Genomic DNA, 17,276 nt, shown 5'->3' with positions numbered 1-17,276 from the left:
AACTAAGCCATTGGTACAGATCCCTCTTGCATAGAGTGTTATATTTTCCCTGACCTAGTTTCTGCCTTACAGAATGCACAAGCTTTAAGCCTCACGTAGACAGATAAATAGATAGATGCTGGTTATGCGACAGAAACGCGGAGACTTTGGTACATTCCTGTTAAAAGTGTTGTATTGTTATCATATTAATGTGTTGCTGTACTTGTTTTGGGCTTTTGTGATTGAGCATGGAGAGGCGACAGTCATCGCTGGAGCTGAGAGAAAGGCAATAGAGGGCAAGCAGTGATGCAGTGGGGGAGGGGAGGAGGCACGTGGTTCAGTCTCTCCCATCCCTGAGATGTGAGAGTGTTTGTGATGTAGGGAGCCATTTTGAGTTTCTGCTCTCTTTGTTCAATTAGAGGTTTAATATAAAATTGGCTGATGTAGATAAATAATTATTCTTAAGTTATTTAATATTGTCAGTAAATGCCAGTAATAATCTACCTGTCAGATCCTCACAGTCTTTAATCTGGTTTAAGACAACACTGAAAACCCACCTCTTCTCCCTGGATTTCAATACTTGTATTGTTCTCGGTCTTTGCATTGCATTATATGTGTATTTGTTGATGTATTTGTTTTGTTTTTTTACTTTTATGTGAAGCACTTAGGGCAGCTGAAGTTATGCTTAAATGTGCTATATAAATAAATGTGAATTGAATTGAATAATAGATGTAACATCAACAAATCACACATGCCTTGTTTGTATAGGCAAAAGGCAATGACATAACATAAAAGGTGTAACATAACAGGTATATTGGTTATATGTAGTATGGGCTTTCAGACTTAGAGCTTAAGCACAGGCATAGGCCATTATGTTATTTTGCTGACCAACTGACACCCATGAGGCTGTATTTGAGCAGCATTAGTGTGAGGAGGGCACTGGTTTGTAGTGAAACAAGTCTGTTTAAATATCTTATTTTTTCTTATACCTTTAAGATGGAGCAGTGAGCTGTTTAAACAGTACCTGGGGTTATGGTCATTTTTAAAATTAAATTATTTGCAGAAAATTATTGACAGGTCTTGTCTGGCACTGGTTGCTCTGGATGCTAAAGATAAATATATAAAATAAATGTACATAAAAAACATGTTAATTCTTAACAAAAACAGTTCTGATTAGTAGATTTACCACACTTACTGACATTCAACTCATGTTTGTTTTGTTTTTCTATGTTCATGAAACATATACAGCACTAGCAAGGTGGTATTTTTTTATTTTTTATTTTTTTATTATTTTATTGTTTTTTTCTCATTTGCATTAAAGTTTTATCAAATGAAATTATGATATCAAGGGCTAAATGTTTTCTCTTTATTTTTATTCAATTTTGTTAACGCTTTCTATACTTTAAAACTCTGACTTAGCTCAACAGGCATTTTGTGAAGCTTCATATATTACCCGAGCCATCCAAGCTTTCCTCATTTTTGTCTTATTCCTTATGTTCCAACTTTAGAGTTACTGAAATATATTGAAGTCATATTCTATTTGTGTGACCCTTGGTACTTATTTTTCCTTCAGCTTGTTGATCTGCAGAAGTCAGCTGTTTATTATTGGAGAAAATAAATGTAAGATGTAAAACACTTCATCTTTAGGTCTTCTGTTTCATGTTAGTTTGACAATGAATTTAAATCGCTCTGTGTTGATTCATACAGCAAGTTCAGTTTGTTGCTTTTTGTATATCGTTTTGAGCAATGGCAGCTTCTATTGTTTTGCACCTTCCTGTTCGTGGGTGACATTTTGAGGACATTTCACTATTCAATTATTTTGTTTTGAGTTGCTAATTGCTATGGAAACAGGGTACATTTTTAATCACTGGGAAAACCATGTACAGCAGTGTTACTGTTGCCTCCTCTCCTGATGTGAGGTTGTGCTCTCTCCCCTCCCCCTCTCCAGCTGCACCACTCTGCAGCAGAGAGGACAGAAAGCTGAAAGGGCGAGACACTTGGCACATGGGACATTAGATTTTAATAAATGGTCACAAGATGCTCCATTCTGCATACACTCTAGTAGTTTTTTTTTAGATCGTCAGTTGTCATGTACATATTTCCATACGGGTTCTGCACTAATGTACTATAGAAAGAAAACAAAGCATGATGTTCTTTTATTTTGCATTTGAACAAAAACACCCTGCCTTCTCTATCTGGTTTTGCTGCATTTTGGTTTTGTAAGACTAGGTGCAGAAGGCAGTGGGGTGGGATGCGAGTGAGGTGGGCTGTGTTGCCATAGAAACAAGCTGACTCACGGGCAGGACTGTACCACTTCCACAGAGTTAGAGGGGGGGGTATGGGAGTCGCTGCCGTTTCAGGGATAGTATAGTTGTCTTTATGTGGTGATGCTTTGAGAAGGAAAGACACCCCCGTTATGGTGCTGAGATGTGCGGTATCTGATGTGTGAGGATGGAGGAAGAAAGCAGGGAGAGGTTCAACATGGCTGCTTGTTCTTTTTGTTCAAAATAGAGCATTTTTGTTTTTGTTTGTTATTTGCACTGTATAGTTTTTAGCATGCAAGCATCTCAAAATTGATTCTTATTTGATTACTTTAAGCAGACAGCTTTGTTAGCAAGATTGCCCATATAAAAAATGTAATAAATATAACTATTGTGATTGAAGACATGACAAACCTTCCCAAAGTAGTCAAAATAAACACACACACACAATGCAGCTACATATAACTGTTATTTGGTGTTATATTACTTCTATTCAACAGTCATTTGTGCTGTTTTGAATGCTCGGTGCTCTGCTTGTATTAATAGATAGAACTTTTATATAAATATAACATTGTGCTTTGTCTAAGATTTAAAACCTCAGCCACAGAGGCAAACATGAATAATGCATGAGAGTGGACCAGATCATCGCCTTATGCCCTCTGCTGTTGGAAAGAGGGAGCAGCAGTGCAGTCTTTATTTAAACACTGCATCAATAGTTTTTCAATCTGGAAAATATTTTTGCTCCCTGCATTTAAAAAAAAAAAAAAGAAAGAAAGAAAGAAAATGTGTTAATTACGAACTGTAAAAATGTAGCTTTGTTGTGTTGTAGTGTTATATTTTTATTGTGACATTCTGAAAAACAAAAAGATAATATTCAACTGTAAATATATTTTTTGTTCTGTGCATGGCAACAGCCTCCCTACTTAATGTACATTGAAAGGAAATAATATTGTGCAGTTGGAGCAAGGTCAAAAAAGTGCTCTGTCTGTGTGGTTTAATAATACTTATGACCATCACCACTGTTTTTCTTTAGTACTGACAACTATTTACAAACTGCATATTATTCCATAGTAATTGACATAAGCTTTAAATTGTATCAATATTCATATGTTTACCTGAACTAATGTACCTCAAGGGCATGCTTTAATATAACTATTGTATTTATTTGTTTGTTATTATGTATAGAAACATACTTTTTTTTTTTACAAGATACATGCATCTTTTACATGATTCCACATGTGTTACAAACTATGTGAACATATCTTAAGTAAGTAAGTAAGTAGTAACAATATTTTAACATTGACATTAATATCCATAATTCATCTCATCTCACATTACTAATTGTTTCAACACACCTTGTAAGTATATCTTTCTTTCCCTTTGCCACTCAGCATGGATAGAACAACAGTCTAACCAATATCCTCTTTTCTTTTGTTCTCTTCCATGTCCTGTTGTTGCTGCTGCGGCTGCATTCTCTCGTGCCCCTTTTAAATCCTGCTTTGTCCACCCAAGGTAAGCAATAGTTTTGATTTCAACAGTACATCACATCAGAAACAAAATACACAGATGTTTAAGACTGATCTAAGACTGATCTACACATGACACATGGACCTCTTTCACAAAGCAGGCTGAACTAACCCTGAGTTTAATTAATGACTCAGAATTATCATAGTCAGACAAGGTCAACTCAGAATTTCACACACCATCATTTTGCACATAAAGATCTGATAAATATTTAAGCATTTGGAGTGCAGTAACAAATTGTTCTTCTTAGTGTGACATTTAACTTAGTTGTATTAAAGTACAGCAACAATTCAGGCCACAACTCAGTCAATAGATCTATTTTCTTGAAGCTGATAAACCAAACTTATTCAAGAACTTTTCATGAGCAGAAAATTGTATTAAAATTATATTTAAAATGAGAAATGGAAATAAAATGTATGACAGTTGAAAATAAATTAAGTTTATAAAGTTAAATATACATCATGTAACTGTCCCTATACTTCTGTGAATGGGGAAGTGAACTGTCCAATCAGAGCTCTCCTTCAGGAGCAGACTGTGGTTAAACTCTGGGGTAGACTCATAGAGTGAGTCACCATGGGTTTTTAAGTTAACACTCTCTGTCAAACTGAAAACTCTGAGTTGATATCTTTCCAGTGTTAGCAAAGTCTAATTTTGTGCTAAACCTGCTTCTTGAAACAGGATCAAGCTATGTAAAAGACAATAGGACTATGTAAAAGACAATAGGACTATGTAAAAGACAATAGGCCTTGCTATTGCCACATTTTCCACACAAAAATAAAGTTGAACCAAGTTTTGTTTCTGACATATGTTCCACAGTGAGAACATCTGTCATATTGTAGTTAATTATAAGTGATTGTTTGTGTTTACTATTTTGGTGCATGGAGAAAATGCACATGTGAAATTCTGGCACAGTCCTTTACAGTCCTTTGCCGTGGTTTTCAATTTCCTAGAGCCATTTCCTGCACTGTTGACCACTCACAAAACCTCAAATATTTTTAGTTTTGAATTATTAACTTCCGTGGCAACATATGGAAAGCCAGCGCCGGCGCGTGACAGTCTCCATGACACAGAGTATTAACACTAGTATTAACAGTGACATGTGGAAGTAACTCAAGCCAAAAACACTGATTATCCAGAAGAGCTCTTCATCTGACACTTTGACCCTTTGCAAACAAACAAGCCACACAAGGACATTAAAGGTGCACTATGTAGCTTTTCTAATGGAGGGATGGCCACCTGCTGAAACATGAAAAAGTTTTTGCTTGGAATATCATACAGTATCTCATTAAAGTTATTTATCTTCAATGGACATCTTTGGATTGGTGATCCCACTCACAGTAGTGATGTTTTCCCACAATATATCGTACTGCGGAACATTCCAGGTAAACTAATAACATCCATCTGGAGAAAATTTAACAAGTTACATTGTTAAGTTAATGTGTAGACATCAAAGGACATAAAAGTTTTTTAGTGTGTGTGTGTGTGTGTGGGGGTGTGTGTGTGTGTGTGTGGGGGGGGGGGGGTGTGTGGGGGGGTGTGTGTGTGGGGGTGTGTGTGTGTGTGTGTGTGTGTGTGTGAGCAATTGTAGACATTTGAATTAGTTTGAAGGGAAGATGATAAGGATTTTTCCAACAAGGTCTCCAAAATGAAATGTTTACAAAGTCACCACTGTTATTATTATTATTATTATTATTATTATTATTATTATTATTATTATTATTATTATTATTATTATTATTATTATTATTATTATAGTAGAATTTATTTATGTATTTATTTATTTAGGAGCCTTGGGCTCCTTTACATCTGCAAGTCCTCTAGCGGGGAAAAGAACAACCTACAAACATTTAACAAAACACAAACCGGTGACATGGGTTGAAGCACAAAAAGTATATGTGCACACAGCCTTCCGCATACAGACACACACACACATTTATACATACAGAGCCAGAGCCATTGAAGTGTAGAACCTAAAGAGATGAATGGTTACAGTTTTGAGTGTTGTTTAATTGTTTTTTAGTTCAATCCTAAAACCTTTGATTCTGACACATGGCTTTATTGAGTCAGGCAGCATATTCCTCTGTACCTCACTGTAAAAGACACAGAGTCATGAACACGGAAAGAATTCCTCCATAGCATGATTAATAATTCCAGTGACACACTCAAATGTTTGGCTGTACAAATGAGAACTGTGTATAGCAGGGTAGTGGATATAAACACATATTACAGTGTGTGTTTGTTTTTGGGTTTTTTTGTTTTGTTTTGTTTTTTTCAGTTTTGGTAATTTGTAGACCTAAATGTATTCACATTGACCTCATTAGAGGGCTTTTGTGTTGTATAGTCATTTTGAGAATCCCACTCCAGCATTTTCAGTTGACCATGTGGATCAGAAAGTGTTCTTCATTTTCTGCCTGGTAAAATAAAGATAAGAACTGTGAGTTTGTGTGACTAAATATAAAAAACCGGGTTCAAATCAGACATGCTCTGATCTGTGTAAATCCTGGCTGCAGCAGCAGCAGTTGTCCGCCTGTGTGGCGCTGTCCACCTCCGTGGTGCTGAAACCTCAGCTCTCCCCCTCCTTTCTTGTTGTTCTTATATGGGCTCTCCACATCTCCCTCTGCCGCATGTATCGTTCATAGCAGATTGGTTTTCTTATTCACCTTCAAGGTTTCTTTTGTATCTGTGGTTTAATTCTCGTTTGTATATTTTGTTGTTTTTAGCGAGATAATATTGGAACATATTTACACCACATTACACATGTCATGATTTCATACTTTGAATTTAACTCTACATTAAAAAAAAATAAAAATTAAAAAATTAAAAAAAATTTAAAAAAGATTAAAAAATCAACTTGGATGTATCATTGATAATGTGAAAATAACAATGATCAGTTGATTGATCAATCTAAAAATGGGTCCAGAAAAAGCTGAAGCAAAGCGTATCAAAAGCTAAGCCTCTGCAGCTCCCCCTCCCTTTTGCTTTGCTCTACAGACCTCCATACGGGTACTTTAGTCAGCTGCCGCCTGATACTGTGCTCTTTTCTATAAGCAGCCCTGTGAAGATGGAGCACGTTGCATTTTCCTCCTCTGACCACAGGAAGGCAACGGAGAGCCTTGAGTGCCACACAGATGTGTCACAAGCAGAACTGATGCAGGTGCTTCTCCCAATCAGCTATTGTCACATCAGCAACGCTTATGCAGAACGCCTTATTTTATCTGTGAATTATTTTTGACAAAAATTAAATTAAATTTGTCTTTATATCGAATAGAGGAGGAAGATATTTACCAGGACAAATAGTAACCTGTCCCTGTATTAATTTACATATTTGGTTACTTATTTGGGGTAGACAGTACACTCATATAAGTAACAATTTAACACATTCAAAAATGTGAATTTAGCTTTTTGGTCTAATATAATAGAAAATGGTACTATTATAATATTAATATTATACTATAATAATAATAATAATTATTATTATTATTATTATTATTATTATTATTATTATTATTACATGCATTTATTTATTTTATTTTGTAACAATGCACTTTAATTGACATGTGTATTGAACAAATGTAAATATGCCAGATTCTAATCATGATAAACAATATAGTAGCATATAATTTTAATGTATTGATATAATATCATATTATTACATGAATATAATGTGATTTAATATGATATCATATTCTGTCACATTATTTTTGATATAATGTAGTGTAGTATAATATTAGTATTAATGTAATGTTAGTACAAAGTGGAGTTTGCGCACTGCACGGCCTCTCTCTCTGACGCGCTTACGTCACGGCGCTGCAGACGGTCTTTGCATCATCCATTGGTGGAAAAATGCGCATAGTTCCACCAATGATATTTTCAGTTCTACAAAGAGATCTACTCCTCTCCCAGCCTTCAGTCTTGTAACCACGGCGATGTTGTGCTCATGAGGAGAAGCTATAGCCTACAGATAAAACCATGCTTATGTCAATGAAGGATTTATCACTGGATTATAAATGTCTTGTTTTTCATCATAGTGATATGAGCGACAGGAAATAATGTGGACCAGACCGTATTCATGGCAGCTGTTCTTGTGCTGGTGCCACTCTTCTTTCATTTGGACTACAATAGAGGGACAGACGCGGTACAGCATTCCCGAGGAACTTAAACAAGGATCTGTAGTTGGAAACCTTGCCAGAGATTTGGGTTTGATTGTGTCTGATTTGGACAAACGAAAACTTAGGATAACCTCACAAGATGGTAAGCAATATTTTGGCTTGAACCCGAGGAAAGGAGAATTGATAGTGACGGACAGGATTGACAGAGAAGAACTATGTGGACAGAGACTATCGTGTGTGCTGCCTCTGGAGCTGGTTATTGATGCTCCACTACAATTATATAGAGTCGAGATAGAGATACAGGACACAAACGACAACTCCCCAAGTTTCGTCACAAAAGAGAAAGCTTTAAAAATAGCAGAGTTAGTAAATCCTGGCGCAAAATTCCCTTTAGAAAGCGCACAGGACCCTGACGTCGGCTCTAACTCAGTGTATTCTTATCTTATCAGTAAAAATGATCATTTCAAAATTACTGTTAAAACGCACAAGGACGGTCGTAAAATCCCTGAACTGGTTTTAGAAAAAGCGCTCGATAGAGAAAAGCAACCAACTCATAACCTTATTCTCACTGCTGTAGATGGCGGAGACCCAGTGCGCTCGGGTACTGCTCAGATTACTGTTATTGTGCTTGATATTAACGACAACGCGCCTCAGTTTGAAAGGAATGTCTATGAGGCAAACGTCAGCGAGAAAGCAACGCCGGGAAAGGAAATTGTAAGCGTTAAAGCCACAGACATAGACGAGGGTTTAAACGGAGAGATTGAGTACTTTTTCGCAGATCAAACAGCGAAAACGACCCTGACTTTATTTGATATTAATTCCAACACAGGTGCTATTGTAGTAAAAGGGATATTGGACCACGAATCACAGGCGATACACAGATTTGATGTAACTGCGAAAGACAAAGGTAATCCTGAGATGGATGGCCACTGTAGTGTTGAGATTAAAATAGTAGATGTTAACGACAATGCCCCTGAGATCGTAGTGAAGTCACTGACCTCGCCTGTCCCAGAAGATTCACCAGTGGGGACAGTTATTGCGTTGATAAGTGCGCGGGATCTAGACTCAGGTGACAACGGAAAAGTAACGCTGACACTGTCTTCTGGGTCTCCCTTTAAACTAAATCCATCGCTCTCTAACCATTACTCGTTAGTGACAAGCGCCACTCTAGATCGAGAAAAAAGTGGACTTTACAGGGTCAAGCTGAGAGCGGCTGATAGTGGAAGACCAGCTTTATCAACGGAGAAAATATTAGAAGTGGTTTTATCCGATGTAAATGATAATCCACCTGTCTTCTCCCAGCAAATATATGTTGTTTATGTCCAGGAGAACAGTCCTCCGGGGAGAATACTGTACTCAGTGTCAGCCTTAGATGCAGATGTAGGAGAAAACGCCAAAGTGTCTTACTCTATTCTGGAGTCTAAAGTGCAGGACGTGTCAGTGTCGTCTTATGTCTACATTAACTCAGAGAACGGCAGCATCTACAGCATGCACTCGTTTGACTATGAGAAGCTCAAGGTGTTTCAGATCGTGGTCCAGGCCAAGGACCAGGGCTCTCCGAGTCTCAGCAGCAACACCACGGTCCATGTTTTTATCCTGGACCAGAACGACAACGCCCCCGCTGTTATTTACCCCTCCTCCGCTGGCCTGGGCTCCCTCTCTCTCCAGAGGATGCCCCGCTCCGCTAAAGCGGGTCACCTGGTTACCAAGGTGACGGCCGTGGACGCGGACTCGGGCCATAACGCGTGGATCTCGTACAAAGTGGCGGAGGCCACGGACGCGTCTCTGTTCGGTGTGAACCAGTACACAGGGGAGGTGAGGACTAAACGCGGTGTGGCCGAGCAGGACGACTCCTCTCAGAGGCTGCTCATAGAGATCAGGGACGACGGTGAACCGGTGCAGTCCGCCACCGTCACGGTGTCCATCCTGATGGAGGACGGTCTGCACGAGCCCATCCTGGACATCAGGCACAAAGCAGCGGAGTCCGGAGGGAAAACTGGCCGCCTCGCGCTCTATCTGATCCTGTCTCTGGCCTCGGTGTCCGTGCTGTCTCTGGTGACTTTTCTCATCTTAGCGGTGAAATGTGTGAGGAACAGCAGGGGCAGCGCGAGCTGCTGCGTCAGACGCAGCGACTGTGACGATTACAAGAACCCCAACAGAAACCTGCAGATCCAGCTCAACACTGACGGACCCATAAAGTATGTGGAGGTCCTGGGAGGAGACATGATGTCTCAGAGTCAGTCGTTCAGGTCGTGTATGTCTCCAATGTCAGAGTACAGTGACTTCACTTTGATTAAGCCCAGCAGCACCTCAGACTTTAAGGAGGTCATCAGTGTCCTGGATGCGTCTCTCCCAGACAGCACGTGGACATTTGAGAGCCAACAGGTGAGCACATGAGAATGAAATGTCAAACACAAAACTTCTCTGAAGTTGGTTTATTTCCTATGGTGTGCCCTTTATGTCTTCTTTACTGTGAAACTTCTATTTCAGCACCACAGCAGTGGACAGCGGCTCTCCCCTTGTGATGTCTAGTCTCTTTCTCTATTACAGCTGTTCTATAATATTCAATCAAAAACTCTAATCAAATGCATACAATATAATGGAAAACAATTATCCCTAAAAAGTACTGGGACAATTTGTGTCATAATTAATTTTGTATAACACCCTTATATACAGGAAATACATATTTTGATGACATTTAGTTATTGTTTAGTTTTTGGTTTTGGCTTTTTGTATGTTTGTTTTATATCTTTTGTGTGTGGTTTTTTGGGGTTTTTTTATGTTTTGTTTTTGTTAGTTTTTTTGGACAGGCCTTGTCAATAATATCATTGAGTTTTACCAATAATAAAACATAATATTCGTTTTATGTTCATTTTAAGCAAAATTTGCCTCTCAAAATATGAGCTCAGTAGTGTGTGCGCGGTGCAAGAGAAAAAGAGGCTGCTCTGTGATTGGATGGTGATGTTAGCTACTCTCCGCCAATAGACCTCAGACGTGTACAAAGAGATCTACTCCTCTGCTGCTGAGTCTTACAGCCATAATACCCGTCAGTGTTGTTCAGTGCAGAGATGCGTTGCTTCGCAAATATCCATTTTGAAATATTAATGTTTCTTGAGAATATATGGTTTACTGGATCTTATTTTTCAATGGCAGGAGTTATGGGCTGACTGAAATTATCCAACAATGCGACCTGGATTTTGTTAAGGATTCATTAATGACAGAAAGGATGGGTCGTGGAGCTGTGGCGTGGCGGACGCTCTGTTGGCATTATTTCTTTCTCTTGTGGAGTTGGACACACGCACAGACTCGTTACAGCATCCCAGAGGAACTGAAGCAGGGCTCTGTGGTAGGAAATATCGCCAAAGATCTTGGTTTGGATTTAACAGACATTTTTGAGCGTAAGCTGCGTGTCGCTGCTGAGGCTGGGAAGCAGTATTTCACTGTGGACTCGGGGAAGGGTGAGCTGGTGGTGAACGACAGAATAGACAGAGAGGCTTTATGTGGACAAAGCGCCAGCTGCGTGCTGCCTCTGCAGGTCGTGACAGAAAATCCACTGCAGCTCCATCGAATAGAAGTAGAAATACGAGATATTAATGATAATTCACCCGTGTTTTTATCACAGCAAAAGTCTTTGAAAATAGCAGAGTCGACTGTCGCAGGAGCGCGTTTTCCTTTAGAAACAGCTCAGGATCCGGATGTAGGCAGTAATACTGTGAAATCTTACACTCTAAGTAAAAGTGAATGTTTTAGTCTAAAAATGAAGGAGTTGCCTGGTCAACCATCACTTCCAGAGCTGGTTTTAGACAAAATGCTTGATCGAGAGAAACAAGGTGTTCATGAATTACTACTGACAGCATTAGACGGAGGCAATCCTGCAAAAAGTGGAGTAATGAAAATATTCGTTACGGTACTTGATAATAATGACAATTTCCCTGTTTTTAAAAAGCCTCTGTATAATATAACTGTTCCGGAAAACAGCTCACCAGGGTCAGTTCTTGTTACAGTTGCAGCTACAGACGCTGATGAAGGCGTCAATGGACAAGTTCAATACAGTTTTGCAGAGCACACACCAGAGACACATTTGACTTTGTTTAGTATAAATTCAGACACGGGTGAATTATCCTTAGCGGGAAATTTAGACTATGAGCTCAGTACCGTTTATGATTTGCCTGTGACAGCAAGAGATAAAGGTGTTCCTGAGATGGAGGGACATTGTCGTGTACAGGTCCGAGTCATAGACGTAAACGACAATGTTCCAGAAATCATTCTTACTTCAACCCCTAATCCAGTACGCGAGGACGCTCCTAAAGGCACTGTAGTAGCTTTAATCAGAGCCAGAGACCTAGACTCCGGTGATAATGGCAAAGTAGTGTTAAAGTTACCAGTTGGGTCGCCCTTTAGTCTGAAACCTTCATTTTCTAATAATTACGCGCTTGTCACGAGTGGTTCTTTAGACCGAGAGAGTTTCCCATTTTATAATGTAGAGATAACAGCCACAGACTCGGGCTCTCCTCCTCTCTCCAGTAAGAAAACTATCCCTGTCAGTATCTCAGATGTGAACGACAACCCTCCAGTCTTCTCTCAGTCCTCATATAACGTGTATTTAAAAGAGAACGGGCTCCCTGGCTCTATACTGTACTCAGTGTCAGCCTCGGACCTGGATTTTGGAGAAAACGCCAAAGTGTCTTACTCTATTCTGGAGTCTAAAGTGCAGGACGTGTCAGTGTCGTCTTATGTCTACATTAACTCAGAGAACGGCAGCATCTACAGCATGCACTCTTTTGATTATGAGAAGCTCAAGGTGTTTCAGATCGTGGTCCAGGCCAAGGACCAGGGCTCTCCGAGTCTCAGCAGCAACACCACGGTCCATGTTTTTATCCTGGACCAGAACGACAACGCCCCCGCTGTTATTTATCCCTCCTCCGCTGGCCTGGGCTCCCTCTCTCTCCAGAGGATGCCCCGCTCCGCTAAAGCGGGTCACCTGGTTACCAAGGTGACGGCCGTGGACGCGGACTCGGGCCATAACGCGTGGATCTCGTACAAAGTGGCGGAGGCCACGGACGCGTCTCTGTTCGGTGTGAACCAGTACACAGGGGAGGTGAGGACTAAACGCGGTGTGGCCGAGCAGGACGACTCCTCTCAGAGGCTGCTCATAGAGATCAGGGATGATGGTGAACCGGTGCAGTCCGCCACCGTCACGGTGTCCATCCTGATGGAGGACGGTCTGCACGAGCCCATCCTGGACATCAGGCACAAAGCAGCGGAGTCCGGAGGGAAAACTGGCCGCCTCGCGCTCTATCTGATCCTTTCTCTGGCCTCGGTGTCCGTGCTGTCTCTGGTGACTTTTCTCATCTTAGCGGTGAAATGTGTGAGGAACAGCAGGGGCAGCGCGAGCTGCTGCGTCAGACGCAGCGACTGTGACGATTACAAGAACCCCAACAGAAACCTGCAGATCCAGCTCAACACTGACGGACCCATAAAGTATGTGGAGGTCCTGGGAGGAGACATGATGTCTCAGAGTCAGTCGTTCAGGTCGTGTATGTCTCCAATGTCAGAGTACAGTGACTTCACTTTGATTAAGCCCAGCAGCACCTCAGACTTTAAGGAGGTCATCAGTGTCCTGGATGCGTCTCTTCCAGACAGCACGTGGACATTTGAGAGCCAACAGGTGAGCACATGAGAATGAAATGTTTAGCCACATTTTCTCATTTTTGTGTAGTTTTACAAATACACTTATTTAATATAGTATCTGTTGTATATTGCTTTTTTCTCATTAGAAAAGATGTTGTATTTCAGCACCAAGGCAATGGACAGCGATATCCGCCGTGCGTGCGTGTGTGTGTGTAATTATAATAAAGTGTTTATTATTTTCATGAGAATATGTTTTCTATTAGATTTTAGTATTTTTATTTAATTTGGTATTTTAATATTCATTACTTTTTCTTTTTACTTTTGTTGCTTCTAAACAAACATACTGATGCAGTTTTGTTGTGTACAAAATAATTATTCTATATATTCATACTAATAGATAATACTCATCTTTATTTTGGGACGATTTAAATTAAATCTTTGGGACTAAAGCTTCTTCATTAATTCATTGGTGAATTCTTATAGCAGTGAGGGAGAAAAGCTAAGACTGGTTCGTTCTGTGATTGGATAGTGTTGCTTGCTGCTCTCAGCCAATAGGATTCAGTCATGTACAAAGAGATCTACTCCTCTGCTGCTGAGAGCTACAGCCATAATACCCGTCAGTGCTGTGCAGAGCAAAGATGCGCTGCTTGGTAATTGTCCGTGATTTGGATGTTATTGGTTTTTGAGGACACATAATTGCATCTTATTTTTGAGTTGAAGGAATTATGGGCTGACGATTGACCAGTTTACAAATGCTGCGACGTGGACTAAGGATTCATTAATGACAGAAAGGATGGGTCGTGGAGCTGTGGCGTGGCGGACGCTCTGTTGGCATTATTTCTTTCTCTTGTGGAGTTGGACACACGCACAGACTCGTTACAGCATCCCAGAGGAACTGAAGCAGGGCTCTGTGGTAGGAAATATCGCCAAAGATCTTGGTTTGGATTTAACAGACATTTTTGAGCGTAAGCTGCGTGTCGCTGCTGAGGCTGGGAAGCAGTATTTCACTGTGGACTCGGGGAAGGGTGAGCTGGTGGTGAACGACAGAATAGACAGAGAGGCTTTATGTGGACAAAGCGCCAGCTGCGTGCTGCCTCTGCAGGTCGTGACAGAAAATCCACTGCAGCTCCATCGGATAGAAGTAGAAATACGAGATATTAATGATAATTCACCGGTGTTTGTGACCAAGCAACATGTCTTGGAAATAGCAGAGTCGACTGTCGCGGGGGTTCGTTTTCCCTTAGAGACAGCTGAAGACTCAGATGTGGGAAGCAATTCTGTTAAATCTTACAGTTTGAGTAAAAGTGAATGTTTTAGTCTAAAAATGAAAGCGTTGCCTGGTGGTCTTCAGACCCCTGAACTTGTGTTAGAGAAAATGCTTGACAGGGAAAAAGAAAGTGTTCATGAAATGCTCGTAACTGCATTGGACGGAGGCAATCCTGCTAAAAGTGGAATCATGAAAATTACAGTTACTGTCCTTGATATTAATGACAATATCCCCCTTTTTACCAAACCTGTGTACAACTTAACTATCCCTGAGAACACTGTGTCAGGGACAGTGCTAGTTAAAGTTGAAGCCACAGACCCGGATGAAGGTGCAAATGGACAGGTTGAATACGCATTTGCTCAACATACTCCAGAGTCTTTGTTATCTTTGTTTGACGTAAATCCAGATACCGGTGAAATATCACTAGCTGGACAGTTGGACTATGAGCTCAGTGCCGTTTATGATTTGCGAATAACAGCAAAAGACAAAGGTGTTCCTGGAATGCAGGGACATTGTCGTGTGCAGATAATAGTAATAGACATTAACGATAACGTGCCAGAAATTATTCTTACTTCAACCCCTAACCCAGTGCGCGAGGACGCACCCAAGGGAACTGTAGTAGCTTTAATAAGTGCAAGAGACCTAGACTCGGGCGATAATGGCAAAGTAGTGTTAAAGTTACCAGTGGGGTCGCCCTTTACTCTGAAACCTTCATTTTCTAATAATTACGCGCTTGTCACGAGTGGTTCTTTAGACCGAGAGAGTTTCCCATTTTATAATATAGAGATAACAGCCACAGACTCGGGCTCTCCTCCTCTCTCCAGTAAGAAAACTATCCCTGTCAGTATCTCAGATGTGAACGACAACCCTCCAGTCTTCTCTCAGTCCTCATATAACGTGTATTTAAAAGAGAACGGGCTCCCTGGCTCTATACTGTACTCAGTGTCAGCCTCGGACCTGGATTTTGGAGAAAACGCCAAAGTGTCTTATTCTATTCTGGAGTCTAAAGTGCAGGACGTGTCAGTGTCGTCTTATGTCTACATTAACTCAGAGAACGGCAGCATCTACAGCATGCACTCGTTTGACTATGAGAAGCTCAAGGTGTTTCAGATCGTGGTCCAGGCCAAGGACCAGGGCTCTCCGAGTCTCAGCAGCAACACCACGGTCCATGTTTTTATCCTGGACCAGAACGACAACGCCCCCGCTGTTATTTACCCCTCCTCCGCTGGCCTGGGCTCCCTCTCTCTCCAGAGGATGCCCCGCTCCGCTAAAGCGGGTCACCTGGTTACCAAGGTGACGGCCGTGGACGCGGACTCGGGCCATAACGCGTGGATCTCGTACAAAGTGGCGGAGGCCACGGACGCGTCTCTGTTCGGTGTGAACCAGTACACAGGGGAGGTGAGGACTAAACGCGCTGTGGCCGAGCAGGACGACTCCTCTCAGAGGCTGCTCATAGAGATCAGGGACGACGGTGAACCGGTGCAGTCCGCCACCGTCACGGTGTCCATCTTGATGGAGGACGGTCTGCACGAGCCCATCCTGGACATCAGGCACAAAGCAGCGGAGTCCGGAGGGAAAACTGGCCGCCTCGCGCTCTATCTGATCCTGTCTCTGGCCTCGGTGTCCGTGCTGTCTCTGGTGACTTTTCTCATCTTAGCGGTGAAATGTGTGAGGAACAGCAGGGGCAGCGCGAGCTGCTGCGTCAGACGCAGCGACTGTGACGATTACAAGAACCCCAACAGAAACCTGCAGATCCAGCTCAACACTGACGGACCTATAAAGTATGTGGAGGTCCTGGGGGGAGACATGATGTCTCAGAGTCAGTCGTTCAGGTCGTGTATGTCTCCAATGTCAGAGTACAGTGACTTCACTTTGATTAAGCCCAGCAGCACCTCAGACTTTAAGGAGGTCATCAGTGTCTTGGATGCGTCTCTTCCAGACAGCACGTGGACATTTGAGAGCCAACAGGTGAGTACATGAGAATGAAATGTTCAGCCACATTTTCAAATGTATTTGTTGCTATACAAATACGCTTATTTCATATAGTATCTGTGGTATATTGCTTTTTTCATCATCAGAAAAGAGATTATATTTCAGCACCAAGGTGATGGACAGCGACATACTTGTTTCTAATTAAATATCCATTTCATACGTATGTGTTTGTGTGTGTGTGTGTGTGTGTGGGGGGGGGGGGGATGCGTGCGTGCGTGCGTGTGTGTGTGTAATTATAATAAAGTGTTTAATATTTTCATGAGAAAATGTTTTCTATTAGATTTTAGTATTTTTATGCTATTTGGTATTTTAATATTCGTTACTTTTTCTTTTTACTTTTGTTGCCTGTAAACCAACATAGTGATGTTGTTTTGTTGTGTACAAAAAAATGTATCTCTATATCCATATTAATAGATAATACTCATCTTTATTTTGGGCCGATTTAAATTAAATATTCGGGACTAAAGCTTCTGAATTAATTCATTGGTGAATTCTTATAGCAGTGAGGGAGAG

At 41.0% G+C, this 17,276-nt stretch overlaps 4 protein-coding genes across 19 annotated transcripts in view; all 4 read left to right on the top strand.

Annotated features, from left to right (window-relative positions):
• Positions 1-17,276, top strand: part of LOC117377461 (protocadherin gamma-C5-like) — a 157,628-nt gene that overhangs the window by 113,415 nt on the left and 26,937 nt on the right. The window lies entirely within an intron of this gene.
• LOC117377469 (protocadherin gamma-C5-like) lies at positions 7,814-10,270 on the top strand. The gene has a single exon (XM_033973906.2). The coding sequence runs from the start codon at positions 7,814-7,816 to the stop codon at positions 10,268-10,270; it is 2,457 nt and encodes an 818-aa protein (XP_033829797.1).
• On the top strand, positions 11,088-13,553 carry LOC117377463 (protocadherin gamma-C5-like). Its single transcript, XM_033973899.2, has one exon. It carries the CDS (start codon positions 11,088-11,090, stop codon positions 13,551-13,553), a length of 2,466 nt encoding a protein of 821 aa, XP_033829790.2.
• On the top strand, positions 14,136-16,751 carry LOC117377465 (protocadherin gamma-C5-like). The gene has a single exon (XM_033973901.2). It carries the CDS (start codon positions 14,286-14,288, stop codon positions 16,749-16,751), a length of 2,466 nt encoding a protein of 821 aa, XP_033829792.1. The 5' UTR covers positions 14,136-14,285.

The sequence above is a fragment of the Periophthalmus magnuspinnatus genome, chromosome 10, assembly GCF_009829125.3.
Source record: "Periophthalmus magnuspinnatus isolate fPerMag1 chromosome 10, fPerMag1.2.pri, whole genome shotgun sequence".
Lineage (NCBI taxonomy): Eukaryota > Metazoa > Chordata > Actinopteri > Gobiiformes > Gobiidae > Periophthalmus > Periophthalmus magnuspinnatus.
Note: the sequence above shows the minus strand (reverse complement) of the source record. Positions and strands in the feature narration are given on the sequence as shown.

Coding starts and splice junctions, on each gene's coding strand:
- LOC117377469 (XM_033973906.2), top strand. CDS start 7,814: ATGTGGACCAGACCGTATTCATGGCAGCTGTTCTTGTGCTGGTGCCAC.
- LOC117377463 (XM_033973899.2), top strand. CDS start 11,088: ATGACAGAAAGGATGGGTCGTGGAGCTGTGGCGTGGCGGACGCTCTGT.
- LOC117377465 (XM_033973901.2), top strand. CDS start 14,286: ATGACAGAAAGGATGGGTCGTGGAGCTGTGGCGTGGCGGACGCTCTGT.